At 46.6% G+C, this 27,488-nt stretch overlaps 13 protein-coding genes across 13 annotated transcripts in view; 7 read left to right on the forward strand and 6 right to left on the reverse strand.

The window, feature by feature from the left end:
• Positions 1 to 1,240: 1,240 nt before the first annotated feature.
• MCYG_02458 (C6 zinc finger domain-containing protein) lies at positions 1,241 to 3,889 on the forward strand (the record flags this gene model as incomplete). Its single annotated transcript, XM_002849478.1, has 4 exons — positions 1,241 to 1,751; positions 1,816 to 2,422; positions 2,494 to 2,777; positions 2,832 to 3,889. The coding sequence occupies 4 exons, from the start codon at positions 1,241 to 1,243 to the stop codon at positions 3,887 to 3,889; spliced, it is 2,460 nt and encodes an 819-aa protein (XP_002849524.1).
• A 248-nt stretch (positions 3,890 to 4,137) lies between these two features.
• On the reverse strand, positions 4,138 to 6,194 carry MCYG_02459 (hmg-CoA reductase; the record flags this gene model as incomplete). Its single annotated transcript, XM_002849479.1, has 4 exons — positions 4,138 to 4,399; positions 4,475 to 5,584; positions 5,642 to 5,907; positions 5,964 to 6,194. The coding sequence occupies 4 exons, from the start codon at positions 6,192 to 6,194 to the stop codon at positions 4,138 to 4,140; spliced, it is 1,869 nt and encodes a 622-aa protein (XP_002849525.1).
• A 908-nt stretch (positions 6,195 to 7,102) lies between these two features.
• MCYG_02460 (geranylgeranyl pyrophosphate synthase) lies at positions 7,103 to 8,403 on the reverse strand (the record flags this gene model as incomplete). Its single annotated transcript, XM_002849480.1, has 4 exons — positions 7,103 to 7,417; positions 7,478 to 7,886; positions 7,956 to 8,110; positions 8,182 to 8,403. The coding sequence occupies 4 exons, from the start codon at positions 8,401 to 8,403 to the stop codon at positions 7,103 to 7,105; spliced, it is 1,101 nt and encodes a 366-aa protein (XP_002849526.1).
• A 602-nt stretch (positions 8,404 to 9,005) lies between these two features.
• MCYG_02461 (hydroxymethylglutaryl-CoA synthase) lies at positions 9,006 to 10,609 on the forward strand (the record flags this gene model as incomplete). Its single annotated transcript, XM_002849481.1, has 4 exons — positions 9,006 to 9,116; positions 9,188 to 9,290; positions 9,362 to 10,401; positions 10,472 to 10,609. 4 exons carry the CDS (start codon positions 9,006 to 9,008, stop codon positions 10,607 to 10,609), a joined length of 1,392 nt encoding a protein of 463 aa, XP_002849527.1.
• Positions 10,610 to 11,290: 681 nt separating this feature from the next.
• On the forward strand, positions 11,291 to 12,125 carry MCYG_02462 (elongation factor 1 gamma; the record flags this gene model as incomplete). Its single annotated transcript, XM_002849482.1, has 3 exons — positions 11,291 to 11,332; positions 11,413 to 11,602; positions 11,668 to 12,125. The coding sequence occupies 3 exons, from the start codon at positions 11,291 to 11,293 to the stop codon at positions 12,123 to 12,125; spliced, it is 690 nt and encodes a 229-aa protein (XP_002849528.1).
• Positions 12,126 to 12,462: 337 nt separating this feature from the next.
• Positions 12,463 to 15,625, reverse strand: MCYG_02463 (ent-kaurene synthase; the record flags this gene model as incomplete). The annotated part of the gene is made up of 4 exons (XM_002849483.1): positions 12,463 to 14,196; positions 14,270 to 14,556; positions 14,612 to 14,732; positions 14,825 to 15,625. 4 exons carry the CDS (start codon positions 15,623 to 15,625, stop codon positions 12,463 to 12,465), a joined length of 2,943 nt encoding a protein of 980 aa, XP_002849529.1.
• Positions 15,626 to 16,427: 802 nt separating this feature from the next.
• On the reverse strand, positions 16,428 to 17,500 carry MCYG_02464 (conserved hypothetical protein; the record flags this gene model as incomplete). The annotated part of the gene is made up of 2 exons (XM_002849484.1): positions 16,428 to 17,086; positions 17,146 to 17,500. The coding sequence occupies 2 exons, from the start codon at positions 17,498 to 17,500 to the stop codon at positions 16,428 to 16,430; spliced, it is 1,014 nt and encodes a 337-aa protein (XP_002849530.1).
• A 536-nt stretch (positions 17,501 to 18,036) lies between these two features.
• MCYG_02465 (conserved hypothetical protein) lies at positions 18,037 to 18,979 on the forward strand (the record flags this gene model as incomplete). The annotated part of the gene is made up of 2 exons (XM_002849485.1): positions 18,037 to 18,329; positions 18,388 to 18,979. The coding sequence occupies 2 exons, from the start codon at positions 18,037 to 18,039 to the stop codon at positions 18,977 to 18,979; spliced, it is 885 nt and encodes a 294-aa protein (XP_002849531.1).
• Positions 18,980 to 19,188: 209 nt separating this feature from the next.
• MCYG_02466 (uncharacterized protein) lies at positions 19,189 to 19,925 on the reverse strand (the record flags this gene model as incomplete). Its single annotated transcript, XM_002849486.1, has 3 exons — positions 19,189 to 19,507; positions 19,590 to 19,838; positions 19,909 to 19,925. 3 exons carry the CDS (start codon positions 19,923 to 19,925, stop codon positions 19,189 to 19,191), a joined length of 585 nt encoding a protein of 194 aa, XP_002849532.1.
• Positions 19,926 to 20,676: 751 nt separating this feature from the next.
• Positions 20,677 to 22,473, forward strand: MCYG_02467 (phoma betae P450 monooxygenase No.2; the record flags this gene model as incomplete). The annotated part of the gene is made up of 4 exons (XM_002849487.1): positions 20,677 to 20,943; positions 21,007 to 21,132; positions 21,272 to 21,977; positions 22,043 to 22,473. The coding sequence occupies 4 exons, from the start codon at positions 20,677 to 20,679 to the stop codon at positions 22,471 to 22,473; spliced, it is 1,530 nt and encodes a 509-aa protein (XP_002849533.1).
• A 561-nt stretch (positions 22,474 to 23,034) lies between these two features.
• Positions 23,035 to 24,101, forward strand: MCYG_02468 (conserved hypothetical protein; the record flags this gene model as incomplete). The annotated part of the gene is made up of 3 exons (XM_002849488.1): positions 23,035 to 23,200; positions 23,275 to 23,826; positions 23,899 to 24,101. 3 exons carry the CDS (start codon positions 23,035 to 23,037, stop codon positions 24,099 to 24,101), a joined length of 921 nt encoding a protein of 306 aa, XP_002849534.1.
• Positions 24,102 to 24,278: 177 nt separating this feature from the next.
• Positions 24,279 to 25,566, reverse strand: MCYG_02469 (homoisocitrate dehydrogenase; the record flags this gene model as incomplete). Its single annotated transcript, XM_002849489.1, has 4 exons — positions 24,279 to 25,128; positions 25,195 to 25,364; positions 25,422 to 25,462; positions 25,542 to 25,566. 4 exons carry the CDS (start codon positions 25,564 to 25,566, stop codon positions 24,279 to 24,281), a joined length of 1,086 nt encoding a protein of 361 aa, XP_002849535.1.
• Positions 25,567 to 26,757: 1,191 nt separating this feature from the next.
• Positions 26,758 to 27,488, forward strand: part of MCYG_02470 (gamma-aminobutyric acid A receptor) — a gene marked incomplete at both ends in the record, with an annotated part of 1,873 nt that continues 1,142 nt past the window's right edge. The window contains one exon of the mRNA XM_002849490.1: positions 26,758 to 27,433. Coding sequence (XP_002849536.1) covers positions 26,758 to 27,433 — 676 coding nt within the window. The remainder of the gene's footprint in view (positions 27,434 to 27,488) is intronic.

Here is a 27,488-nt window from a genome sequence, read left to right on the forward strand (position 1 = left end):
TTTTCGAAGTAATCTCTTCGAAAGGCGTATATGCTTCTTTGAAGTATTGAAGCTGGTTATCGATTCCCTCACTGCCCCGTATACGATAATAGAGAGGACACCGTTAGGGAGATCTCGAGCAGCAGCTAAGTGGCGGGATGAAGAGCAAACTAGCTCAACGGGGAACATAATAACTATGGTTCCCGCGCCTTTGGGTCATTAGCCCTCTTGGATTATTGGTTCATTACGAACCTTCATCTCAGCTGGCTGGTTGGTAATGGCATCCAGATCTTTGGAGAAGGATTCCTGCTCGTTGGATTCCTAGCTGCGTCATTTAAACAATTCCAGGGAGCGTACTTCGTATATTCCGCCCTTTTGGAGGCATAGATAACCTATTATTTAGCTTGGAAGTTAACTAACAGCGAGAAGATTGTTTGATATCGAGCCTTGCTCCTGTTTTTTTTTCCCGTTAGGTCACTGGAGGATGAGGTGGAGGTTCTCTTGTCAAGGGTTATCAAACCAGCGAGGAAAAGGGGCAAACTTGGCTCCGTGTCAATCATCATCTTAGCAGAGACACCGTCAGGTCTCAGGCAGAGGCGAGTGAGCACCTTAGATAACTGCATAGTATGTACGGACACCTCTGGACCCAGTCGATCAGCCAAAAGCGGTCCAGCTGCCTGGAAGGAAGAACCTTCAATCCTTGGAGGCGCGTGTCGTCTCAACCATGATCCCTGATCTTTTTTGCTATGGATAGGCTATAATGATTATCATGTAAGAAGGCCTTCATTGGTCTCCATCATGGGCTTAAACTGCGTCATTCCCAGCCAAACCCGACAGCGTTAAGTTGGAATCTGCAGTATAATCAGCAAGTCATATAGTTACATCGAATAGGACAGGGAAGTCGTGAAAATATACACTCAACTGGTGGAAAAGACTCCGGTTTTTTTTTACTTCTTCCATTTTATAACAAGGCAAGACATCGAGCCGTCTGATAGTTATCCATCCAATATTTATTACCTGCAAGGGTCTTGAGCCTCAGATTTCAGGAACTTTTCCAGCTATCATGGACGGCCGAGTCGAAGATCCAAGCGAACCTCGTCTGGATACACAGCCATTAGAAAACTACAAAGACACGGGAATTTCTCGTCAAGAACAGTGCGTGTAGCTCTCATCTTCCTTTCCTATCTGCAGAGAGAGAAAGACGTCCAGCCCTCTTTTGAATTGATATCCAAGAAAAAGAATATATAACTTGTGAATGGAGATGACATGTTCATCCGAATCAGCATCATTGCTCGGCCTCCAGCATCACTCTCTCGCTGCTAGCTACATGCCACTAACTCCCGACGCAACCAGGGCTAGTGCAGATGGTCTTAGTGACAGCGTTCCAACTCGAGCGTGCCAGTCATGTCGACTGTCCAAAGTACGGTGCAATCAACCGAGCCCCGGTATGCCGTGTGCTAGGTGCCAAAAATCAGGAAAGATATGCATACCGGCAGAGCAGAGCGTGAAACGACAGAAACAGTCCAACAGTCGCATGGCCGAGCTTGAATCACGGATAGACGCTCTGGCAACTTCGATCATGCAGTCTTACAGCCTTCGAGAGCGCTCAGATTCACACACCAATCCTAGCCCCACGGCTTCCAGCTCCCCACAGGCGGATGTTACGAGCCGTACATCTCAGAAACTCCTACCTTCAGCCCTCCCCAGCCCTTCCAATCGAGATGTAAACCAAGGGATGAGGGGCTCTCCTTTGTCGATGGGCCCATTGGCTGGTGAGAATATCGTCTTGAGAGTACATTCTTACATTATAGAACACTACTAACAGAGATCTTACAGACCAACCGTCTCCATCATCCAACTATTTCGAAAGTGCTGGGAATGACACTATACCACCGTCATTTATAGACTCTGTCATCTCCCAGAACCTGGATGAAATCACGGCAAATAATATCTTCAATAGATACATCTCCGGGATGGCCCCAAATCTCCCCTTTGTGATGTTCCCAGCCGATACCAAGGCATCTGACATCCGAAAGTCGACACCTATCGTGTTTCTTTCAATTCTCGACATTGCATCTGCTGGATTTTGCGAGGTAGCCGTTCAGAGGAATATACGCAAACTGATAGTGCAGTTATATCTTCATTACATGCTTCGGACCAACGAATACTCTCTCCCTCTGCTTCAGGCCTTGATTATATCCGCAGCGTGGTACCAGCCGATTGAACCGATTCAGCCTGGGGAACAGATGGATGTCTACCAGCTCAGCCATACGGCTTCAAACATGGCCATTATCATGGGCCTTGATAAAAGGCTGGGGGCAAGGTCGTGGGGTGGCCCGTCATTTGTTCCGAAGCAACGGTTAAAAGGGCCTCACAGTGCTATTCAGGAGAAAAGTCTTGCTGCTAGACGAGTCTGGCTTGGTTGCCACTACATCTGTTCAAAGTCAGTTCGGTTCTCCTTGTATATATATAATCACCCAAATCCAATACCTGAAAAACTAACGCATTACCTAGCACGTCTATGGCTCTACATGCACCAAATGTGATGCGTTGGACACGCTACATGGATGAGTGCTTAGAGACTCTTGAGAATTCCCCGGCGGCATTCCCTTCCGATAAGCTCTTCTGTCAACACATTAGATTACAGCATATTATCGAGGAATTTGAACTCCAGCTGGATTGGGATAATGTATCGGTTGCCGGCCCTACGCGCGAGATTCAGGCTCAGGTCACTCATAGAGCATTCAAGAGGCAGCTTTTAGATTGGGCAAACGCGGTGCCTAAGGATTGCTGGAATGGTATTTCTCCCCTTTTTATCCTCTACTTGCCTCCTGCTAATTCTTTTCTTACAGAGACACTTCACTTTTCTCGACTATTTGCAACACTGTATATCAACGATGTTGTCTTGAACTCCACCTCTCGACAAGTTCAAAATCAAGACCTAGAAATTCAGTCGGGCGGTGAACAATCTCATAAATTCGTAATTGACGAGCCAACCTTTTTCGAATTTCTGGAAACAGTGAACAGTATCTTCCAGATAGTGTTTTCCCTCGACATGGCTGCAATCCGTGCTCTACCGACAGTATACTTTATCCGGATTATCTACGTTGTTATAATCCTCGTTAAACTTCATTTCGCCGCAATGCAGCTTCCTGGGGACGATGGCAAAACCCATACTGCCGAGCTTAAAGTCGGAGAACGCCTTGACGACTTGATTCAAATGTTTGCCGGCTGGGGAACTCTATGGCCAGCGAACAGATTGACGAGGGTTCTACGAAAACTCCAGTCCTGGTTTGAAAAGAACAGCAACTGCAAGATGACAGTACATGAGCTTTCATGGCTAAATTCTTGGGTCTTTAAAAGAGGGGACGACACAGGCCCAGAGAAGGGAGGCCCACAACCAGCCTCATCTATACCAACTCCATTCGGCGACTCAATACCCCCAGAAGCGCTGTCACAAGTTACATCCCCACCAGCACCTTCACAAGCACCCTCTCAATCCACTGCTGACTGGACGCTTCCGGATGATGTAATGAACACATCCACTCTACAAGATCTCCCCAACCCATCTCCATTTTCTAATAATACTTTCGATAATATACCACTTTCGGGTCAGCCTAATGGAGCTTTCGATTTCTCTGAGCCCCTGAGCTCAATGGACCTTGACCAGATATTCCCTGGGGCCATAGGGGAGCTTGATATGAACTTTAATGTGAACACCTATTTGGAAGCACTAGGGTCCGAGGACTTTACCGATGGCAAGCTTGGCTTTGGTTCTCCTCAGGTGCAATTGAACACTGACATGTCGGGTTCAGACTGGTCAACTCTTCTCGACGGCGACACACAATTTGATGCCGACGGGGTAATGAAAGGGCTAGAGTATGATAAGAAGAATGCAGGAGATACTTAGGCAAAATCCATAGGATAGGATCTAATCGAATTTGTTAGATTAATACCCCGTACTCGTCTTTACAAATTCCCCCATCCCCCCTCACCCCTATTATGCGGCCCCCTGAATTCACCAGCTATTTTTCACCAACAGATGGTACGAAGGGCTAGACAAATCTATGTGACACATTCGTATTAATTGAAACTAGCTCTAAATATTATTTTGCCTATCCCTTGCCTTTATATGTCTATATACCTACGTAGTAATACTCATTTGCGATTATGTGCCATATGGCTTCGTACCAGCGAACCAGCCGCAAGTGCGGAACACAGACTCAACTCCCCTGCAAGCACCCCAGATGCCACGATTCTAGCAAGTTTCTGTGCATTCTCTCCGGGACTCTCTTCCTTCGAGCCGCGTACACCCATTAAGTCAAGCATTGCCTGTTGGGGCGCTAGAATCGTCCCACCACCAACAGTTCCAACTTCGATTGAGGGCATATACACAGATATCTGAAGATCCTCGCCAACCCTATAAAATATGTTAGAGTCGACTTATGCTAAACTGGAAAGGAAATGGAGTTAGAAAGGATACGAATCAACTTACTTTGTCATTGTGGTCAGACAGCTACTGCTTGCCACGTTCTGGGCTGGATCTTGGCCTGTTGCAATGAATATCGCGGTAACAATATTGGCAGCATGTGCATTGAAACCCCCAATAGACCCAGCGACAGCACTTCCTGTGAGATTCTTGCTCCTATTGAGGTCAACCAAGGTATCTACATCGGTCTTCAAAGCTGTCCTCACAACTTCTCCAGGTATTGTTGCTTGTGCGCTGATACTTTTGCCACGGCCTTCAACCCAGTTAACTCCAGCGGACTTCTTATCCGTGCAGTAGTTTCCGGAGAGCGAGGTGACGTGCATATCCTCAAAACCATTCTCAGCCATGGCCGCGAGGGCCTTTTCCACGCCTTTTGACATCATGTTCATCCCCATTGCATCCCCTGTAAATGATTTGAAACGGATGAATAGTTCGGATCCAACAATAACTGATCGAGCGCTCTGTAAGCGCCCAAATCTGCTAGTGGAGTTGAATGCTGCCTCAATTGATCGGTACCCGTGCTCTGAGTCCAACCAAGCCTTTGCCTCGCTAGCACGTTGAAGGTTGCGGAAGCGAACAGTTGGCCCACGGGTCATTCCATCTGCAAGTAAGGCGGTGACAACACCGCCACCAGAATTGATAGCAGCGCAGCCCCGGTTTGTGCTGGCTACAAGAGCGCCTTCTGTAGTAGCCATAGGGATAAAAATGCGAGTTCCGTCCACGTTCAATGGGCCTGCAACACCGACTGGAAGAGGCATGTACCCGATCACATTTTCGCAGCATGCACCCAAAACTTTTCCATAGTCATAACCATCATGTGGAAGATTGGACTTTTCCAAGGAGAAGTTTGATAGGGACATACATTCATGACGGGAAATAGCTTTTCGCCTAACACTCACGGCTCTTGCTGGGTCTTGTAAAAGTTTCTCAAGGCTGTAAAGGGGCACCGTACCCCGTGACCCGAGTTCAGCAACTTTTTCATCACTCATAGCTCGTACTTCATCATCATTAGGGCGCCCATTAAGAGTTTTATTCTTAACAAGCACAGGCCTAGGCCCTCCATTGACCTTTTTATCTCGACTATCAACAAGAATTGGTGATAAATGCATAGGAGACCTATGTTGCATTAGTTGATATTAACGAAGGGAGGAGAGGTTAAGACAAAATCCTCACCTAGGCCCAGGAGAAGCACCATTGGCGGATTGGCCACTCTTTGGAAATAGAAATTGCACAGTAGTCATAGCAATGAAAATGGCTGCTGCCAGTATGGCTTGATTTGACCCTCCTATCAGAGAAAGGAGGCGAGCGATGCTTTTGCGCATCCAGTGGCGAGGCCGAGAGACGTGAGTGCTTAGCAAAACATATACACTGTTCGCACTTTCTGACGCATCCGAAGTCTCATTCAGGCTCCGAAATATATCAGGAGCCTCATATATGGACTACAAAATTTTGTCAGTTTCCGTAGAAGTAAGAAAATATCAGTCAGGTAACTCACGTCATGATCTGACAACTTCCTATTAGAGGCCCGATGAGCATGGAGCAGTGACTCTAAATCCCGAAATACATCAACACGCTTTTCTACCAATCTGTCTTGCTCCAACGCTTCGGTTTGTGTCCATAATGAAAATGTCCATAGCAGAACCAATAGCGTCAGAGCTTGGACGGCCAGTCTGGTTCTATATCCTGCTCGCCCCAGTCCTGACGACAAGACTAGAGGTTTCACCATGACTCCACCTGGGCTTGATAATGCGTATTTGAAGATATGGTATAATAAGCTCCCTCGTAAGTCAGAGAGAAGGGACACAAATCGTACGCTTGCTGGTCGTCTTCACTTAGATTAAGGCAAAAAACCAGGGGCTTCCCTGGTTCTTTTGAATGAGAAATACGTAGAGACTATCTTGAGCCTCTACAAAAAGAAACAAGCTCCCCATACTATACATGAGGAGTCGTGTAATGGATCAACGGGATTATCATGGAGCGTACTGTTGACGAAAACCTGGTCGGTGGGAGTTTCGGTGGCGGATCAAAGGATCAGGGATGGATGGAGAGTCGGTAGATATTTTTAACTCCTCCACAAAAACTAAAACGTTAATTGTTTATTATTATTATTATTATAAGTAATAAAAATGTTATATCAAAAAGCAGCGGGGAGTATCGAATGTTGAACAGGACACAATTATGTGGTTGGAAGTTTCGGACATTTGACAGCTCGGAGACTTTGTAAGCTCATTGGCTAACCCGTTGACTGCATCCAATTGTGAGGATGGGTTGATGGAGTATAAACTTATATAGTATTACTATAAATTAGTATCAGTTGTGAACATTTAAAATCGGATAAGTTCTACTTAACCGTCAGTTCTTTCAAGATTTTGAAACCGAGAATAAGTATGGAATTGCTGTTGTGGATGTGTATATTAACCAATTAATTATTAATTACGGATTACCGAGACATAGACCTTGCAACTCCCTATATAACTAACATCCTCATTTGATTGACAGACAATTTATCGTTAACAATAAATACAGTCAAAAAGGTGGTCATACATGAATAGCAAGGAGAGAGAAAAGAAAGACGGGAAAATAAGAGGATCGCCCAGAAATTAGAGGAAGAAATAGGAAGTAGCATCAGATTGATCAGTGGCAAGCCTCAAAGCTTTTAACAAGAGTATCTAGCAGCGCTTCAAGTTTAGGGTTAGGAACTTTCAGGTCCAGCAAAAGTTCTCTTGCTCTCTTGTTCAGCTGCTCAAGAACCTGCCTCGTATATCCAAAACTCCCTGATTGACGGAGACTCGTGACCGCACATGCCTTGAGGGTGTCGTCCTCAGTTTTCATCCTTAATATGTCGAGGATGTCGTCCTTTCTCGAACTTTCGGTCCAGATCGCGTGGCATATTGGGAAAGAGAATTTTCCCTCTGTCAAGTCATCACAATAGCCCTTCTGGGCCGCCATCTAATTTCGGTCAGCAATGAATACCATGAATCCTAGAGACTTTATTGTGAGTATATTTACCTTGTCATCTACCATATTTTTGTAGTCGTCCAGGATCTGGAAAAATAGGCCAACCACATTAGCCAAAGGGGTGATATCCACAACACGAGTACTAGCGCACTGTAGAAGCCGAAGTATCAGCCTGAAGAGTCCACCGGTCTTGTTTGCTATCATTTGTAGGTAATCGCCCTCGGATGGGGGCTGGAAGTTATCGCGCCAGAAAAGTTCCATTCCCTGACCACGATGAAGATTTATCAGCTCGTCATTGAAAATCGCCAACGCCTGCGGCCAATTCTTTAGACGCATAAGCTCTTGTTGTGCCTGAAAGTAGACATAATTCGCGGCATTGATCGTCTGTGCAATACCGTACACCCTATGTGCTGTTGGAACACCCCGTCGAAGTTGAGAGTTATCTTGAATATCGTCAATCCTTGACTTCTGTCAGCATAAAATAAAATAATAACTGAAAGAAGGTAAAGTGTGGGCATTTCATCCGTACATAAGTGATGCATTGTGTGCCATAGTGATTGTCCGTGCAATAATCTCGCACGACTCCTCATCCACTTTCAGCCAGACATTGAACGCATCTAGTAGTTTTCGGCGAATCTCTTTCCCGGGCAATGCTGCAATATAGTCATAGGGTTCTCGAATCGCCTAGACAATATTTTCTTTCTATTAGCAAATGCAAACCCGGGTCGAATGAATGTAGAGGTACATAGGCCAACCCTTTCATTTGTAGGGCTCCACTCCATAGACAATTTACTGTCTATTGAATCACCGCATTTATCGTCGGGTACTAGAGTTTTGGGAGTCTGAGGTATGGCTGATGTTGACCAGCTGCTTGTTGAAGATACGGAATCCGCTAGTGCGTGGCTTGGGTTTCTGATGCTTGGAGACGATGCCCCGATTGACTGGTCCAGGGAGCGTTTAAGAGGCGTGCAGGCCATTTTGCCAGGTGTAATCGAAATTAACTCGGAAACCATATGGGTTCAGCGTTCTTTAACTGTAGAATGTTTGCCAGGATGAGCGTAGTAGTCTGGGGAATGGATATGCATGAAAATGGCTGTCTATCCAAGGAACAAGAATGCTTTTGTACACCTTGCCCGGCCTAATGGGGAAAGGTATAAAGGCACGAAATCATAACGAATCCAGTTCATTCGACTGCAATGGCCCTGTGGAATGCTGCCGGAGGTCGATGCGGATTCTCGGAGGGAGTGAAGGATCTGGATGACTCGATCCAGTCCCCGGCGCTGCCATGTCCGATATCAAATTCTCATCAAAATCTCAAGCGGAATGTTAATTGATAGTAGACCACGGAAGAGAGAATCCTTCATACGCTCTTACGCTCAACCGTAAGCCCCCTTCATGGTTGACATCGATCCGTCGCTTGAGGATGGCCCCGAGTTTCGTGGCTCTGAGTATGAGATATGAGCCTGCGAGCAGGTTATGAAAAAGAGAAAGATTCCCTCTTGTAATCTTCCAGTTTCTAAGGCATAGTCAAAAGATAGAATTATCATCATTTGCCATCGTCTTTCTCCGTCGTTGAAAAATGCCAATCGCAACTAGCCCTGTGCCTTCAGAGGCTGCTTCTAGCCAACTATCACTTGAACGTCCACATCACATAGGAATCAAAGCCATCGAGCTTTATTTCCCCAACACTGTAAGGACTTAAGTTTCTCCCCCCCCCCCCAAGAAATATAATCCCCAGTGCTGACAAGGAATTGTCTGTAGTGTGTCGACCAAGCTGAACTTGAAAAAGCTGATGGTGTCTCCTCGGGCAAATATACGGCCGGTCTTGGTCAAACGCGTATGAGCTTCTGCAACGACAGAGAAGGTGAGCATCAACATTAAAACCTTTGCTCGACGTTATTGACGGGATAGTCTGACTGACCTTGCAATATAAAGACGTGTATTCTATTTGTTTGACGGTTTTGTCATCGCTTCTTCGAAAATATGCGATTGACCCAAAGAGCATTGGGCGTCTCGAAGTCGGGACTGAGACGCTGCTCGATAAATCGAAGTCTGTTAAGAGCGTGCTGATGCAGCTTTTTGCTGAGGAGAACACTGATATTGAGGGCGTGGATAATATAAATGCCTGCTACGGAGGAACAAACGCCCTGTTTAACGCCGTAAATTGGGTTGGCTCGCCATCTTGGGATGGACGTGATGCCATCGTGGTTGCTGGTGATATTGCAATCTACGGCAGCGGTCCAGCAAGGCCAACCGGCGGTGCTGGCGCTGTCGCAATGCTCATCGGGCCAAATGCTCCAGTAGCTGTTCTGCCGGTGCGCGGCAGCTACATGCAGCACTGTTACGACTTTTACAAACCAGACTTCTCCAGCGAGTATCCCATCGTGCATGGCCATTACTCGCTGGAATGTTATACCAGGGCGCTTGATAAATGCTATGAGGCATATAAACGCCGGGAGGAACGATTTGTTTATTCAGGTTTACCGGCCATACCCAAACTGATATCAGACAGGTTTGACTTCATGTGTTTCCATTCGCCAAATACAAAATTGGTATCAAAAGCCTTTGCCCGGCTATCCTACAATGACTTCAAGGAGCAACCAGATCACCCTTCATTTTCGACTATTGATACCACGTTTCGATCAGTCAATTATGAAGAATCGCTCAAGGATCGGAAGCTTGAAGCAGCATTCAAAACTCAGTCGGCAGAGCCCTTTACCCAGCGCGTCTCCCCCAGTATCACGGCGCCAACAATGTGTGGGAATATGTATACCGCAAGCTTATATTCTTCTTTAGCTAGCCTTCTTAGCAACATTGAGCCAGAGAAGTTACTTGGAAAGACAGTTGGTATGTTCAGCTATGGCTCGGGATTGGCGAGCACACTTTTCTGCCTGGAAGTAGTTGGGGATACGAGCAACTTACGCAAGGCGCTGGATCTTACCAAAAGGCTTGAGGCCCGTGAGGTAGTTGATCCAGTAGGTTACAGCAAGGTAAAGTCAACTGCACAGAGTTACTGTTTATTCCGCTTAACTAATCCGAATTTAGGCAATCTGGCTCCGCGAGAAAGCCCACCTTCAGAAAGGCTTCGTACCACATGGCGAAATTAGCAGCCTAGTACCAGGCACATACTATCTTGCCAAAGTTGACGACCAGTACCGCCGAACATACGCAATCGCGGTGTGATAGGTGCTCAAGCAAGGCTTAACTTTAGTTTCTTATTTAACGTTCCGTTTTCATGATTCAAGCTGTTTATTTAGAGGTTTAGATATAATATTTCTTTTGTTAGACCCATATTGAAATCAGTTACCAGTCGATGATAACCCTGGCTATATGACAGCCTAAAGGTAGTTAAGTGATGACAGATACAGGTCATGTAGTTTGTATATCGAGTTTCATACTATTCTTAGATCTAAATAGCTAATAGGAAGTAAATAAGGAGTAATAATAACTGATCTAAGAAAAACTAACCTCCACATATGCATTGAGAGTGAAACCATGAAAAAGTCCACAGTTGCTAAAAAGGGGCTACGAGAGAAGGCTCTTCCGACTTTCTACCAGCAATATTATTGCAAATGACATTCTCATTACTTCTTATAAGGTATACAATATATAGCCCTTCGGGTATGCTCTGCGTTCGTCTATATCTTGTTGTCTCCTTGATCTAACACGATCCGCCGTCGGCAGCTCGGAGAATGGATCTGATCCTTCAACCGGAAACGCATCTGTCATTTCATCAAGATACTCCGTAGTTAAATAGTTAACCTACTCATAAATGTATACACAGAGGCACTTCTGGGCCATTTCCTGACAGAATATCGAGCCTTACTTTTGTCTTGTCTCTACATCGAAAGGGAAGAATCTGAAATGCCGCATAAAATGTCATTCGGAAAGTTGTATACGTACAAGGTAGCTATTCTCTCATTCCTCCAGAAAGATGCATTTACAGTGCTGTATATCTAGAATGCCGTGCTAACAGTGTTTTCAAGGGGAGTCCCCGAGCTATAGGAATATTAGCAGTCGCCAAAGCGAGTGGGCTACAGATAGAAGAAGTCGAAATACAGCCTGCCAACGGGGTTCCTGAGGAGTATCGAAAGCTGAACAAGCTGGGGAAAACACCTACATTCGTTGGAGCTGATGGCCTAGTCCTCACTGAATGCATAGCCATCGCGCTCTACAGTACGTACAGTTTGGAAATAGCATTTCATAAGCCATTTCTAACAACTCGAAATTGCTGTGTATAGTTACCAGTCAAGATCCAACAAGCACTCTCCTGGGTGCGTCCGAACTGGATTTCATCCTTGTCCTCCGCTGGCTCTCTTTGACCAACACAGATGTGGTCAACCGGATGGCAGATTGGATCCGCCCCCTTATCGGCTATACTCCGTATTCGAAAGAAGCTGTTGAAAAGGCTCAGAGAGAAACAGACCAGGCAATCCAGATATTCGAGGATCATCTACAGGACCGGAAATATCTTGTGGCAGATCGACTCACACTTGCGGATATCTTTTGTGCTGGCTTGCTCACATTTGGATTCGCTAAGGTGTTCGATGAAAAGTGGCGTAAGCGATTCCCTTACTTCACAGGCTGGTTCGTGTGTATAACGAATCTACCAATGTTCAGAGCAGTTGCACCAGTTGTGAATATGGTATCTGAGGGTTTGCCTAACCAGCCACCAACGGAGCCGTTCAAAGCCCCTTGACAGTCCTAGCTACACTAGCAGCCTTATGTGTGTTAATATCAAGGGAAGGTTAGCATCCTGTTCAATATTATCTTATTAACTAGGTATAGAGCTTGCGATTTATTGTTCCTTTAATACGTACTCCATTATTCCTGCAGCTATCTCAATAGCACAATTTTATACCCACCACTTTACTTCGCATATATTCGAGTAAATCTCCATGCCCCTGTAGAATATCCACTGGTTAGTAATTTTACCGGAATATAAATTTTGCTTGGTGATAGCTAACACCCAAATACAAGAATAATATTATCTATATCTGAATTAAATACAAATAGAAATCAAGAAGGCAGCCCACTTACATCCGACTTGCAATATCCCTGGCAACATATATCTGACCATACAAATCGGTTACATCACAGAACATCCGGACCTTTTGCAACACCCTCTGTTGGCCTTTGTCGTTTGCAGCCAGGTCTTCAAGTTTCCCAAGAGCCGTCTCCATCTGCTCGCGTTCATACTCTGCAAGAAGAAGCAGCTCTTTCCGAAGAGAATCGTCATCAGAGCCCCCGTCAGATGGAGACGATGGAGCAAATTCAGGAAAATTAACAGAGTTCAAATTTCTCTCATCTCTATCTCGAGCCACGGATCCATAGTCATTGTACATGCGACAAAGAGTAGCAAGGTGGCGACACATAGCCTCTGAGATGTACCTTTGCTGGATCCCGAGACTTGCAGCGGTACGGTTCTTTTGCTCTGTAGCTAGAAGACACTGGTAGAAGGCAAATGAGTATGGACACGAGGTATGATTAGCGGAGGTCGTATGCACCCAGTTGTAGTAACTAGAACGTGGTTTCTGGAAGGTTATGTCCGCCTTGCTACCCTGTTGGTCAAGCTGTTTGGAAAATTGCATGTTATCCTCGGATTGTTCCATGTGTGATAGGAGGAATGTTCGTAGCTCTGTTTTGACACGGGAGCGATCCAAAGAAGTGGCCTCGCTAACGCAAGGGTGAAGCATTATATATTTGATGAACGATCGTAGGACTTCGGATACGTCCTGAAGGGAAGGGCCGGCCTGTAACTTTTTCTGGCCTGGAGTATCCGTGCCATTGTTGGATTCTTTGGTCCGGTGTCCATTTCCCAGTTTCGTGGGTGAACTGCCACTGAACGCTGAATGATGCTTTGTTAATTTCATCTTCTTCAGAGCTGGGCTACCATCTTCCTCCATGTTTGTCGCACCCTTCAGACTGTCTTCGATATCCGAAAATATATCATCAATCAGGGAAATTATAGCCTCATTTTCTGTGCCAAAGTATCTCCCGACAACGGCTTCCATATACTCATCGGCTTGGTAGTTGAGGAAAGAAAGGATCATCATATCTCGCAGTGTTTTCGTTGGGAGGAAAGTGTTGTTGTGGTTGCTGTTCCCAGTCCATGTAAAGGGGATATATTCGAAGTACTTGTCCTCTTCCATGTGAGTACGAGGGAAGACGTCTAGTCGGATTTGACGCAGCTGCGGAAGAAAAAGATACGCCTCGATTAATGCAGCACGAACCTTCCAAGGTTCCATACCTGAAAAAAGTGGGAGACTGGAATAGAATGCGACATATTTTTTGACAGATTTCTCCGGTACATCAACGAGCGAGCGGATGTTAGCCAAAGCTTGTTCACGCTTGTGATGCGATTTAAGAGCTGCCAGAACATAACTCTCGCATAGAACCGCCGATCCATATGTGACTTTTTCTATCCAGAGAGGGTCTGGAGCTTCGCCAGAGTGTAGCTCCAAGAATTGCCGACCATTGTCAATCGATGTATCGATAACCGGGAAAAGAGAGTCCAAATGTGGTATGCAGCACGCATTTAATATGGTGAGAATTGCGTAGGAGGTTTCCTCTCGGGATCCGCGGTGTCCCCAGGAGCCATCAGGATTCTGCTTCTGTAATGTACGAATCAACGCTTGATAAATAGATATGAGAACTCGATCGCGAATGAGAGTTTTAGGAAATGATGGCAGGTTTCCGGAATCCCATACGGCCAGAAGCTTCGAGAGTGCTTCTGTCAGCAACATGTACGGGTAGTATGGTGATACGCTCTATTTAAAAGAGAAATAAGCATCATCTACTTGTTTAAAAAAGAGGGGGGAGGCGGTGCAAGAAATCACTTACCCATTTATCTTCAATGAATGTATCGCTTTCCCACCACATGTTGCACAAGAATTTTGTAGCCTTTTCAATCTGTGATGTATAGAGGGATGGATTTGGCTGGGAGAGAAGCGCAAGCAAAACATTGCAGTTTGCGGAGAAACTTGCATTTCGTTCCCCTTTATATGTACGGAAATGCGTCTCGCATTCAAACTCCTTAAGTAACCCGGTTGGGGAGGTATGATCACCGAGAATACTCAAAGCAAGTAAAGCTTTGGCCGTATCATCTGCATCTGCTTCCAGATTACATGCTATCGAACAATGGTCAGGTATAAATCTCAGGAAAATCCATTGGAATGTATTTACCAAATCCTAGTAGACCACTATGCTCTTCAATGGCCTTTTTAAGGAAAACAGCTGCACACTGCGCTTGTTTTTCTCCAATATCGGAAACAGTAAAGCTGTTCTCTAAGAGAGTGGTGAGAACCTTTATACAATGTTAGCCATACGCTTTGAAACGGTTAATATGAAGAGTAGAGAGGGTTTAATAGAAAGGAAAAAAAAGAAGTGACTGCATACCCATGTCATTTCGAAATAAGTTGACGGAAAGGCGCTAGGTACACCACCATTGCCTTGGCCAGCTCCATTCCGAATAACATTGCACAGATACTCTTCTGCCTCGTTATCCCATGAAGAAGAATACATTAGATAGGCAGCGGTTGAAGATGGAGAGGCCATAAAGGCGCCAGATTGTTTGTGATGACTGACTTTATCGAAGTCAATCATCCCCACAAAAGCCTCAAGAGAATGGAGTGCGGTTGTCTTTTGTTTCGAATATAGGAACTCCGGCTTCAATTTTGATAGCTTCGTCTGGTTCAATTTCATGAGGGCTGGTCGACCTGGGAAATCAAATGTAAGGTTCTCGCGCTCCAACAAACGGAGAATTGAAGGCAGAAGGATCTCGAAGCCAACACGATCAGCACTAGCCACATCCCAAGCCTCAAGCTGGTCTTTGAGAGATGCAGTAGCAGACTCTATCCGCCGACGAAGCTCATCGTCAGATGGAGAGGTGATTTGGAGTCTCTGCTTGCAATGTGCAACAAGGGCGAGCAATGCAGCCCCTGTATTCAGGATACCATCGATCCCAGGCTCGACAGACTCCCATCCCTGGCCTTCTGTCTGCGATTGCAACAGGTAGTTGAAGCACTCAGGGAAGAGCCATTGCGGACCTTCTGGTGAATCCTTTGTGATCATGGATACCCATGCTGTGTCGTAAATAGCACAAGTCATAAACCCAACCTGGTCATTCTGACCAGAAAACAGTCGACCTACAAGCTTGGATGCTTGTGTCGATAAATCGAAGGTTTTGGCTGGCGACATGGTCAGTCTCTCGTAGGATTTTTTAATGGAGGGTATAGAAGAAATGTCCGTTTACCATGTTTAACCCTATAGCGAGGAACTAGAAAGGCTCCTTAAATATATACATTATAAACTCCAGTCCTCGCCAGCGGCCAGGATCCAAGGTAGACCACTAGTTCCCACATATCGAGACTCCTGTTGCCCCTAAGCGTTGATGGAGTGAGGGAGCAGCGAGATAAACGGCTGTGCGATTAGCCCCTGGATCCGTCGGTCTCAGTCTTCCGACGGATCAAGCCCGAATCTGTTCTCGCATAACCCGCGCCTTCCGTACTCCGTACTAAGCCTATTGATATCACGAAGCATGGCAAACACTGGAAGTTGTAGAAGACCAATTTGTTGCCGCCTGACGACAATGATGGGATGTTCATGTTTCGTGTTTGATATCGGTCGAATGCTTAGTCAGCTATTGCATCTTACTAAGCTATCGAGCAACACAAAACTTTATTCAATAAATATTATGAAATCGGAGCCGCAAAGATCAGACGAATTCCTTGTGAAATGAGACGAAATAACCAGTGAGATGGCGGAGAGATTAAATATAAATGGAACAAGTATTCCCTAAGAAAACAATTTTATAGGGGTTTTCGGTTTTATTTTAGGTATTATCTGCCTCCCAATGCATATAAAGACCCCTCATGCTAATAACGCCAGGCCAAACGAAATACATATTGCCCAAGTTAAGGGAAAGAAAGGGTTTGAATGAATAGGAACAGACTGGGTATTCGTACAAGCTCTTCCGACCATCTCAGCAGAAGCATGACCATCATGTTTTTCCGGCGGCCCGCGAAACCAGATCTACCGTATGGTTCCATACAGTGGCTGGCAGCCCCTCTTCCCTGTATTTCTGCATGATCTTGGGTGCTTGTTTACCCTCTCCCTTCCAGTTCAGGAGGTATGCGCCACCCCCGATCTGCCCTGTCGAGCCAATTGCCCCCTTCGACCCTCCTGGTGCTGGAACACCATCGGCCGCCGCAGGGCCATCCTTAGGGCTATACATACCCGATGTCAGATGGAAAAGATGGCGTTCCCCACACTCTTGCACGTTGACTGAGAATGGCCACATCATCGGCCACGCAACATAGTTGTAGAATGCTGCCATGGGGGGCGGGAAACTGTTGGTGTAGATATTCGACCGTACCAAGCCAGGATAGATGTGCATGAAACTCACGGAAGGGTGTGAGGAAGCAAGATGTTCCATGGCCAGAGATGTCATAGTGATGGCATGCTTTGCACAGTTGATGATCGAGTAGTTATGTTTAAGTTCTAGGTCATCTGGATTGATACCAAATTCGAAACCGCCTCCGAATATGCTGATAACTCGTGCTGGAGTGGCAGAGTCGAGCAAAGGGAGAAGGTTCTGGATAAATCGCATGCGAGAATAATATCGGAGAGCGAAGAGATGGTCTATACCTTCGCTAGTTTCTATATAGGATGGAATTAGTTCTCGAATAGTGGCAGGCATACACTGCACCGGGTCTTACCTTGTCTCCCAGAGAGTGAGATCCCTCCAGGCGTCATAAAGAGCAGGTTTAGTTTGCCTTCTTTGCTTTTGATCGCTTCGCAGGCGGAATCCACATTCTGCATGAGCGAAACGTCTTGCTCGATGAAGTTGAAACTCCCCTGAGGGTTGAGTTTTCTGAGATCTTCGAGGAACGGTGAAGCCTTTGACTCGTTTCGCCCGATGATGTATACCTTTGGCTTATCCGCATGGATTGCCAGTTGACGTAGAGTGCTCTGCCCAATGCCCGTTGTGCCTCCAACGAACAATGCTGTGAGGCCGGGGATTGCAGCTTTGAGGCTTTGGTTTGATGCTCGAACAGTCGCAAGGGATACCATGACTGTAATAGCACTCGAGTAGATACAGTTATCAGTGGGTATAATAAATCGATTATAGGATCTTTTCAAGCTACAGAATTTAGTATCACTCCTTAGCTTCAAATGAATTGCATATAAATACTCACCAAGGCGAGGCTAGATTTGTTTATACTCCCTACCTTTTTGAAGGAGCAAGAGCAGGAGAGAAACAGGCTAAGAAGCTAGAGGTAAGTTCTACCATTCCTTCAACAATATTTCATAGCTATATAGGGCTGGAGAAAGGAGGCGATGATGTCAGAACTCCGGCCGCCTGAAGGATCAAACGGGCCGAAGGATCAGCTCCATGCCGACAGCTTCATCAAAGAAATAGTCCAGCGCGAAGGGAGCAAGGGAGCCAACTTCGGTGTTCTCTCTCTCTCTATCGAGAATCCCTTCAATCCATGCTAAGGAACTTGGAGGAATGAAGCTGAATTTGAAAGTACAGAAATAGACGGGCATCATCCAATGTTTTGGCATGATGCTCACCATTTCCAGCTTGCTCCTCGGGGACCGAGACGATGGCTGCCAGCAACAACACAAGTGAGGGCGTCGATGCCTGGATCAACTATTATAAACCACCGTCAGATGGATCTCCACCGCAGCATAATGACCTAGAGATCATGTTGGGGGATAAGGACATGGTCTCCTATCGCATGCGCATCCACAACTTGCGCGGACGGGAGAACGACTTCAACCTCGATACCCATGGACTAATGTATGCCAAACTGCAGACAAAAGTACAGGATTGGGCAAACGAGGATGAGATCAGGTCGATTTATTTTCCTGAGGTCGAGGAACTCGTCAAGAGAGTGTCAGTTCTGAGCAATAGTTTTGCCTAGGGGCGCGAGAAACTAATCGGAGATTTGCAGCACCGGGGCCTCTCAGGTATTAGTCTACAACCACACAGTTCGCAATGCCACCGCAAACGACTACGGAGATCATGTCAAGGGGATTCAGGGAGTCACCGGCCCCGCACGCCGCATTCACGTCGACCAGACTCCTGAAGGTGCAGTGAGCACCGTGGCATTCATGTTTCCAGAGCAGGCCGAAGAGTTTACGAATCGGGGATACCAGCTGCTGAATGTTTGGCGGCCTCTGGCTCGAGTTTGCCGTGACCCCTTTATGGTGGCAGACATGTCTAAGATGCCAGAGTCAGATCTCATCTCTGTTCCGCGATCGTACTACAATGGGATGAAGTCTTGGAACTATGCCGTGAAATATAGTGGCAATGAGGAGCCTAATAATACAGAAGTGATAGTGGATGGGAAGAGTAGCGGCGGAGAGCACAGTTGGTGGTATATTGGAAATCAGGAAGCTGACGAAGCCATGATCTTCTCTTGCTCTGACCTTAGGCCAGGGGAAAGGGCGAATGGTGCTGTTCACGGCTCGTTCTGTCTACCTGATCAGGACAAGATTCCGGCAAGACAGAGCATAGAGGTTCGAGTTGTAGCAGTCTATTGATAGATAGTCACAGAAGCCGTTGCACCCCTTTATATTCGTGTCTGCATCAATAATTTCATTCTATGTTCTTTCTAGCAGTGCATATACACATTGTAAAAATTTAAAAAGCAAGAGATCTATTTTGCCGGAAACAATATCCTAGCATCCAAAAACGCCTTCTAGTACAGAGAGAACGTAACTTCATACTCCTAAACACGCTTCCATAAATTTCACTGCTTCCTACATCTCCGCGACGCTTCATGGGCGTTCCTTGCGGAACTTCGGGAAAACACAGCATCACAAAATGAGCATCGTAACTTGTAAGACTCTCCACGACGCTCTCGCTGGTGCCGTATGAAGTTACTCTTATTCGAAAACTGACGTCCGTTACAGCACGAGTCCCAGCACTGGAACCGGCCGTTGCTAGCCTGCGCTGGTCGCTGCTGGGGAGCATCGCCAGGTGTACGGGCCCCTCCGTTGGGTGAAGGGTTGCTCAAGCTGCCAGCGCTTGACCGGACATGGGATGCTTCGTTATGTTCAGATCCAGAGCTGCTGGTTTCAAGAAAAGATTGCTGTTAGCATCTCCATCTCTATTCTTTGCTTATATCACTCGCTCGTTCACTTGACATACCTGGGGAACTGTAGCTGATGGAGATCCTGCCGCAGTTTCTGTAACTCCTTCACCATGTCCAAGCTGGACGCCTGTGGTGATGCCTCTACATCTCTAGGATCAAGATAATTTATAGATGGCACCAGGTACCCCGGTGAAGAGGACTGTGATATATCGTCGACGCTGTTGTGAAGGGAGAATGACGTCAAGCGCTGGCTGGTGGCCTGGGGTTTAGGGTCCTGTTCTGCGTGGAAGAGTCCCCAGGCTTCTCTAAATCAATCGAAGCCCCGTGGTGAGCAAACTGCCATCATTCATGAGCATAAAAGCTGTCTTGACCTACTGATATGTTGTTGACATTGGTGCAATAGTCAGGTTACTATTTAGTTAATTTCAGAGGGCAGCAAGCCGATAAATTGATAGAATATATTTTCATGAAGAAAATTCTCCAAAGCGAACCTCATCCGCGAATGTTCTAGTTATATATCCGCCTTGGTTTCGAGCGAAGGAGCATACATGCGATATATAATGACACTTCCCCGTCATTACTGACTACGTAGCAGTTCTAAGTACAGGCAGTAACAATTATAGAAGAATCAACGGATTATGTAATATCTTCTTATTCCAAATGTCAAATCCCTGTACATAGCAACACAAAACGATTGATTTATTTCTATTTTCCGTACCTCAACAGGTGAAAAACACAGATTATGGAAGATATTGTCGACCATATACTCTAGATGGTAGTTTCGGCTCTGTTGTTGTTGATGGTTTGGAAAACAGCGGACGGATCATGACCTGATCCCATCGCCATCCATCCACCGACAACCCGACCAGCACATCCATCGCTGAAGCCTTGCACAGGGACTGTCGAGAATGTGTCTGCGAATCCTTCCTTTTGGGTGAGGGATCTTAATGCTTGGTCCCGTCGCTTGACTTGATCCCTTGGCCGGAACTAAAACTGTGAATATCGTGCCATTGCACTGTAGCTTCAATGACATTTAAGAGCAGCCATGTTGCTCGCAATTAAATATGGCTCCCTTTTGATATGTCAATCACAAACATCACAAGCAACATTCAAACATACCATTGCCCCAATACCATCGATAAGATGAGCATCAACGTCTCTGCGATAGAGCTCCCTAGCTCTGTTCAGCATCTTCCCCTTGAGGTGCCCGAATTTATCAGCAGGACCAATATATATCTTCTTGCTATAGTTGCCCTGACCAGCATCTATTTCTTGCAAAACTTCATATCCACTTGGGGGGAATTCAAGGCCCCCTTTGTGGGCTTCCGCTCCGCATGGGAACCTAGATGGTTGGTCGGCCTCCGCTTCTCAACAGGAGCTCTCAGCCAAGTGAACGAGGGTTACGAAAAGGTATGCAGTAAAAGTCCTCAAGGTAGAGATATGCAAAAGCATCAGCTGCTAATTATGAACTAGTTTAAACATGGCATGTTCAAAATTGCAAGAAATGATGCTGATATTTTGGTCATCCCCAACAAATACGTCGAGGAATTACGTGCCCTCCCAGACGCAAAGATCAGTGCCATCCGAGCTCATATCAAGGTAATATCCTCCAGGATACATACAAGACTGGTAAATATGATGAAAATATGGACTGATTGATTTGATGCAGAACCTCCTGGGGAAATATTCTACAACAAATATTCTTTTAGAGAGTGACCTCCACACCCGCATGTTACAGACCAAGCTTACTCCAAACCTGGGATCTTTCGTCAGCGTAATCGAATCGGAGCTACAACTGGCAATGGATCTTGAAGTTCCCAAGGATCTTGATGAGTTCAAGGTGGTCTCCGTTTACGACATTGTGCTTCGAATTGTCGCCAGAATATCCGCCAGAGTCTTCATTGGTGAACCAGCTTGCCGAAATGAGGAGTGGCTCAGCACCTCTATTCATTATACTGAGAACGTTTTCGCTACCGTCATGATCCTCCGAAGGCTACCAAAATTCACCCATACTTTTGTTGCTCCGTTTCTACCTAGCTATTGGAGACTCCACGCAAATTTGAGGACCGCAAAGAACTTTATTGGACCTATCGTGTTGCAGAGACGCAAAGAGCAAGCCAGCCGCCAGGGTGATCCCAGCTATGAAAGACCAAATGACATGCTCCAGTGGATGATGGACGGAGCTAACGAGAATGACGGCCAGCCCCATAAGCTTGCTCACCGTCAGCTTTTGCTTAGTTTGGCTTCCATTCATACTACTACAATGTCCACTGCTCACTCACTTTATGATCTTTGTGCCCATCCGGAATACTTCGACGAGCTCCGACAAGAAGCCTATGATGTGATGAAAGAGGATGGCGGTTGGAAAAAGACGACACTCAACAAGATGCGCAAACTGGACAGTTTCCTCAAGGAAAGTCAGCGAGTCAATCCACCTAGTCTTCGTATGTATTACTTCAAACTTGATCCGATCTTAAAGGCTTCCTTTGCTAACTTAAGTTGCTACCAGTTGCTTTTAACCGTATCGTTCAAACTCCGCTCACTCTCTCTGATGGTACTCATCTTCCCAAGGGCACCCATTTCAGTGTCCCTGCAGCAGCTATCCTAAAGGACAACGATAACCTTCCTGGGGCGGATACTTTCGACGGACTTCGATACTATAAAATCCGCCAACACCCAGACGAAGCGAACAAACATCAATTTGCCATGACAGACACGAACAACCTACATTTCGGCCACGGAAAGTACTCATGCCCCGGGCGCTTCTTCGCTTCGAACGAGATTAAGATTATTCTCGCTCACCTGCTCATGGATTACGAGTTCAAGTACCTTCCTGGATGCTCTCGTCCGAAGAACCTGACTGCGGATGAGAACTTGTACCCGGATCCATCAGCTCGTCTCTTGATGAGGAAGAGAATCGATGCTACAACTACAGCTTGAAGGGCTGAAATTGCAAAATATTATACAAACAGATGATAGTGAATCACAACTGCCCCTTGTTATTCCTGTTGTGTAGCAAGTTGTTGAGCCATCTTAATTATATAGAAAAGAGAGTATGACTAGGTGAATGTCAAAATCAATGATAACAATAATATTTTCTAGACAGCAGTTTAGCATTGTTTGAAACTACATAAAGTCGATAGATTCCATCCCAATTCTAGACTCCAACATGAGACTATGGCTAGTTATCAATATACAAATCCTTCAGCGCCAAAAACTTAAAAGTAACTACGTCATTTTGGCGGAAACAAACAAGCCCTGAAGTGACTTTGAAGAAATCTAGCCGATGGACGGAGGATTCTGGAGTTGAAAAGGAGAGGAATCGAACCTCACAGGCAATACCTTTGACCAGCATGCTGTTGTTCGCAGCCCACTGAAACCAGTTTTAATCGCGTGCCCATGTTCAGGGGCCTACATAAATTTGACTAACCACGGCCCAAAAGAAAACCTTGAAGAATATTTCCGTCTTCAATCGTTGGCCGTCTTCGAGCCTCTTAGGGAATGGCGTCCAATGGATCAGGCACTCAATACAGGCTTCAGATCACAGCTGGTCCGACATACGACACATCCACGCATCGTCTTGTCCATGTGAACACCGACACAAACCTGTGCATTGACACAGAGCATGCAAAAGTCAACGTATGCCTACGCATACAAGACTACAACGGTACTACTACCCCTTGCACTTCTTTAGTTATATCAATTTTCTTCTCGGAATAGCCGCTCATGTAGCTTATATAGGACTTCCGGACTCCTCTCCGCGAACACATGCCCATTTCTCGCATCCATCCCGCCAAAATGACCAGTACTCCCTCGCAATTTCGTTGATACCGAAGAAGGCTATATCCGGTAATGATATAGTATTCGGTAATGACCTTGACCGCCCAATCCGCGACCGGCTCCCACCGGGCTCCAGCTATGCCTTTAGATTTATCAAGTGGTGGGTTGACCCAGGCTTAGAAGGCGACATATACGCAGATAACCCTTACATTTACGGGCCGTGTTTGTCAAGTTGGAACTATTTCCGCATTTGCGGTAAAGAGGAGGAACATGAGGATAATGCTGCGGACAGAGAAAGATCAGACAAGATATCACAGTTGGAAATACACGAGACGGTTGTTGAAGAGGGAGCTGAAGGTAGTGGACAAGCAGTCCGCGACAGGCTACAGATACCCGAAGACCCAAGCCTGAGACAGAAGTTTTTCTTGGATGAACAGAAGCGGAAGGATTTTAAATTCGAGCCAGGACGGATATATAAAGCGGATTTTGGAAACCCATATATTGGGTTTAGCGGTATGATATCCATTCCTGCCTTCAGCATGCCACGGTAATTCTGACCATGTATACATCTTTTTGGCCGGACAGACTTCACGATCCGTATCCCTGGCTTTCCGGTTCCTGTTACGAAGTATATCGATGAAAAGAACCATGAGCTGCGGTATATTTTGAAGAACAAGGCTAACGGTGATATCTACTTTGTGGTGCTCTTTACTCTCTTGATGCAGGGTGAAGCCCAAGCAGAGCTACCAAAGGATGAAAGCGAACCAGGCGAGTCGGAACTTGATTAGATTTGTTATTTCAAAGATCAACAGCAGCATTGGTAGAGGTTAGCGGAGTTACTTGATATTCGGTGGGAAAGAAGAAGTATATTTTTTTTATTCAATTAGACGTCAAAGTCTTGGAAACTGTGTGTACCATCTGATATACAACACCTAATGCAGGGCTGTGAATCCTACGGTATATAATCAAAGCTTTCCGAGGACATCTTCCAACACCTCGGCAGTTGTGGCCTTTCCGCCAAGATCAGGAGAGAGGAATCGTCCTTCGTCCAAGTTAGCATCAACGGCAGCATAGATCTTAGCGGCCGCTTCTCCTTCGCCCAAAAACTCCAACATCAGGGCCGTACTTCGAATAGTGGCGATGGGGTTAGCAATCCCCTGTCCCTCGATGTCAGGCGCACTACCGTGGCATGGTTCACCAATAGCGAAGCCATCACCAACGTTGGCACTAGGCACCAGGCCCAAACTTCCCACGAGCGCCGCAGCGCCATCAGACAGAATGTCACCGTACAAGTTTGGAGCAACGATAACATCGTAGTAAGATGGCTGTCTGAAAAGCTTGTACACCATAGAATCCACAATCTGCTCTTCGACATGGACCTTGTCGAACCTGTCATCGGCAAGGGCCTTGCGGCAAGTTTCGCGGAACAATCCGTCGCTCTGGCTGAGAACGTTGCTCTTGTGGGTGATGGTGACCATTGGGCTGGTGGTGGCGGTGGCAGTTGACTGTTGAGAGTCGCGAACCTTTTGGCGACGGAGGGCGATGTCACCAGCCATGGTACCGATGCGGAAAGAGGCTCGTTCGGAGATCCGTTTGATGGCCTCTGCTACCTTGCCGTTGGGGGTGTCGTAGGTCTTCTCCTCTTTGACATAGAGATCCTCGGTGTTCTCGCGGACGATAACGAGGTCAATTGGTCGTGCAGAGGCATTGGCGCCGGCCGTGGTCTTGACCGGCCGTACGTTCGCATAGAGGTCCAGCTTCTTGCGAAGTGCGACGATGGGAGACGAGTATCCCGCAACTTTGGTAGATGGCGAACTAACCCATACATCCCTCGGTTAATTCACTTGTCCTCGTTCGTGCTCGTTCAAGCGTTGAACCTACCTGACAGCTCCAAAGAGAGCTCCGTCACACTCCTTCTTCAAGGTCTCGACCGTCTTGTCTGGGAGAGCGGTTTTGGTGCGCAGAAAGGTGTCATATCCCGCCTCGAGGTCGACGAACGAGAACTTCAGGCCCAACGACGCTGGCAGAGCCTCGAGGATACGTCTACCGGCCTGTCTCCTTGGTCAACGGAGCTCTGGCAGGGGGGGAGGAGGGAAGCTTGAACGTACCGGGATTACTTCCCTACCGATCCCATCGCCCGGAATAAGGCCTACAAAAAACTGTTAGCATTTTATCCCTAAAGGCAAAGACCGAGATAGACGGTAGACGGATAGTCGGGAGCAATTGACCTATTCTCAGTGTTCTGGCAGCCATTCTGTCTTTGCTTGCTTCAACTTTCTCGAGTCATCTTTTTTTATGTCTTTTTTTTGGTTCTTTTTTTTCTTTCTTGCTATCACGAACTGCTGAGTAAGCAAGCAACCCCTTAAAAGATGAAGAAGAAACGGAAGAAGACGAGATGAGAGGAAGAAGAACGAGCGGGGGAAGATACGATAGAAGAGCAGAGCGAGATGGCCGTGTTTGAAGCAAGCCACTGTTTATTTGTTTATTTCACTTATATACACGAGGTTCAATGAAGACTCCCTGAGGCAACGATCAAACGGCCTAAGCTATAACCTGCTACAGGCGATATGAGCAGAACTCCTTGTTTCGTGACTGATGGAAAGGAGACCGACCCTTGTGCGAGTCGACAGGCAATAATAAAATAACCATGGATAATAATAACAGCTTCGAGTTTGCCACTAGAGATATATATAACAAGCCTGGTTCAGGTTCAATATAAAAGTCGACGGAGTAGAGAAGAAAGAATGTCGCCTGACGAGAGAGAGACTGCCAGCTGTCCGAATAGATATTATATCAAGTTAGTTATATAGTCAAAAAAAGGGCCATCGAACTAACCAACAGAGACAACTCAGCTTTATACGTGTGTTCTCGTCGTATTATATCTTTCCACCCGGCCTTTCTCACAGAAGCTCGAGTTTCACGATCTCTCTCTCTCGTCCTCTTTGCTGTTCTCTTGCTATATCGCCTGCTGCTGCTGCTGCTGGTTGCCGTGGTTTCTGAGCTGGCTTACACTGCAATCATAATATTTTACTTCAATAGCGCCGTGTCTAGCTCCCTCCACCCTTAAAACATCCTTCTTTTGCTTGCCCCCTTCGACTTACCTGTTCCCCTCCCCCTTGTCGGCGCGGCCCTTGGGAGAAAAAAAAAAGGCCCAGCCTGATGATCGCAAGAAACGGTCGCCGGCTTCGCTTTGTTTCAAAATAATTTCCCCCAGTTGCCGTGGCCACCAGAAGCGCCCTGTCGAAGTTGTGATAATAACACCCCTTCACCAGACTACATCTCCTGCTCTCGTCGCCCTTCCAGCGAATCTATATCGAAGGTTACAGGGTTAAAATACGGTACCAATAGAGAGAAAATAACCCTTGAAGCACGAAAAGAAAGAAAGAAAACGGAAAAAAAAAAGGGGGGGGGCCTCTCACACTCTGGTATATCTTTGAACCTGCCATGTCGGCCCCAACTGGCGTTCGTGGCCTTCTGGCGAAGTTCGAAAACAACAACGTCAGCAACATATCTACATCTCCTCCGTCTCGAGGCCGTTCTCCCGCTGGGTCAGACCACTCATCCGCCGCCCGTCCGCTATCCAAGGTCCGCGCCAGCTTCGTCGCCGTCGAACGCAACATACCAGGCAGCTCTGGGTCCCCTCTGCTCGGCCTGAAAAGAGTTGGTGAAGCTGGAGATTACTTTGGGGCTCCAAGGAGTGTTGCAGACGAGATGGGGAGCCCAATTGACAGAAACACCACCCGCACGCCGGTAGACAGCACCTCACCGAGGAAATGGGGGACGCCCCAGCAGCAGAACAGCCTCGACGGGGTCGTGTCACCTCGCAAGACCTCTGATTCTATCGTCTCGAACGTCGAGCCTGACAAAACCGCTGTCGGCGGTAAGTCGAAGTCCGGATTGGGTGTCATCTTGAAGGGGTCGCCCTTTGAAGACTCCAGCGCACCCCCGAGTCCGGCCAAGGGGCAGCAGTCCAAACAGACAGCAAAGAATAAGGACGATAAACCGAACGGGAAGCCCAAGGCTGTTACTCCTGCTGCATCTGGTACACCTACTTCTACCACTGCTAAGAGCAGTTCACAACGTCCAGTCAACAACAATACGGAAAAGAGCACAGGCCATGGTAAAACTGCGTCACGGCATCAATGCAAGCTCCAAATCATCCTCTACTCTCAAAT

Source organism: Microsporum canis, genomic scaffold (assembly GCF_000151145.1).
Source record: "Microsporum canis CBS 113480 supercont1.2 genomic scaffold, whole genome shotgun sequence".
NCBI lineage: Eukaryota > Fungi > Ascomycota > Eurotiomycetes > Onygenales > Arthrodermataceae > Microsporum > Microsporum canis.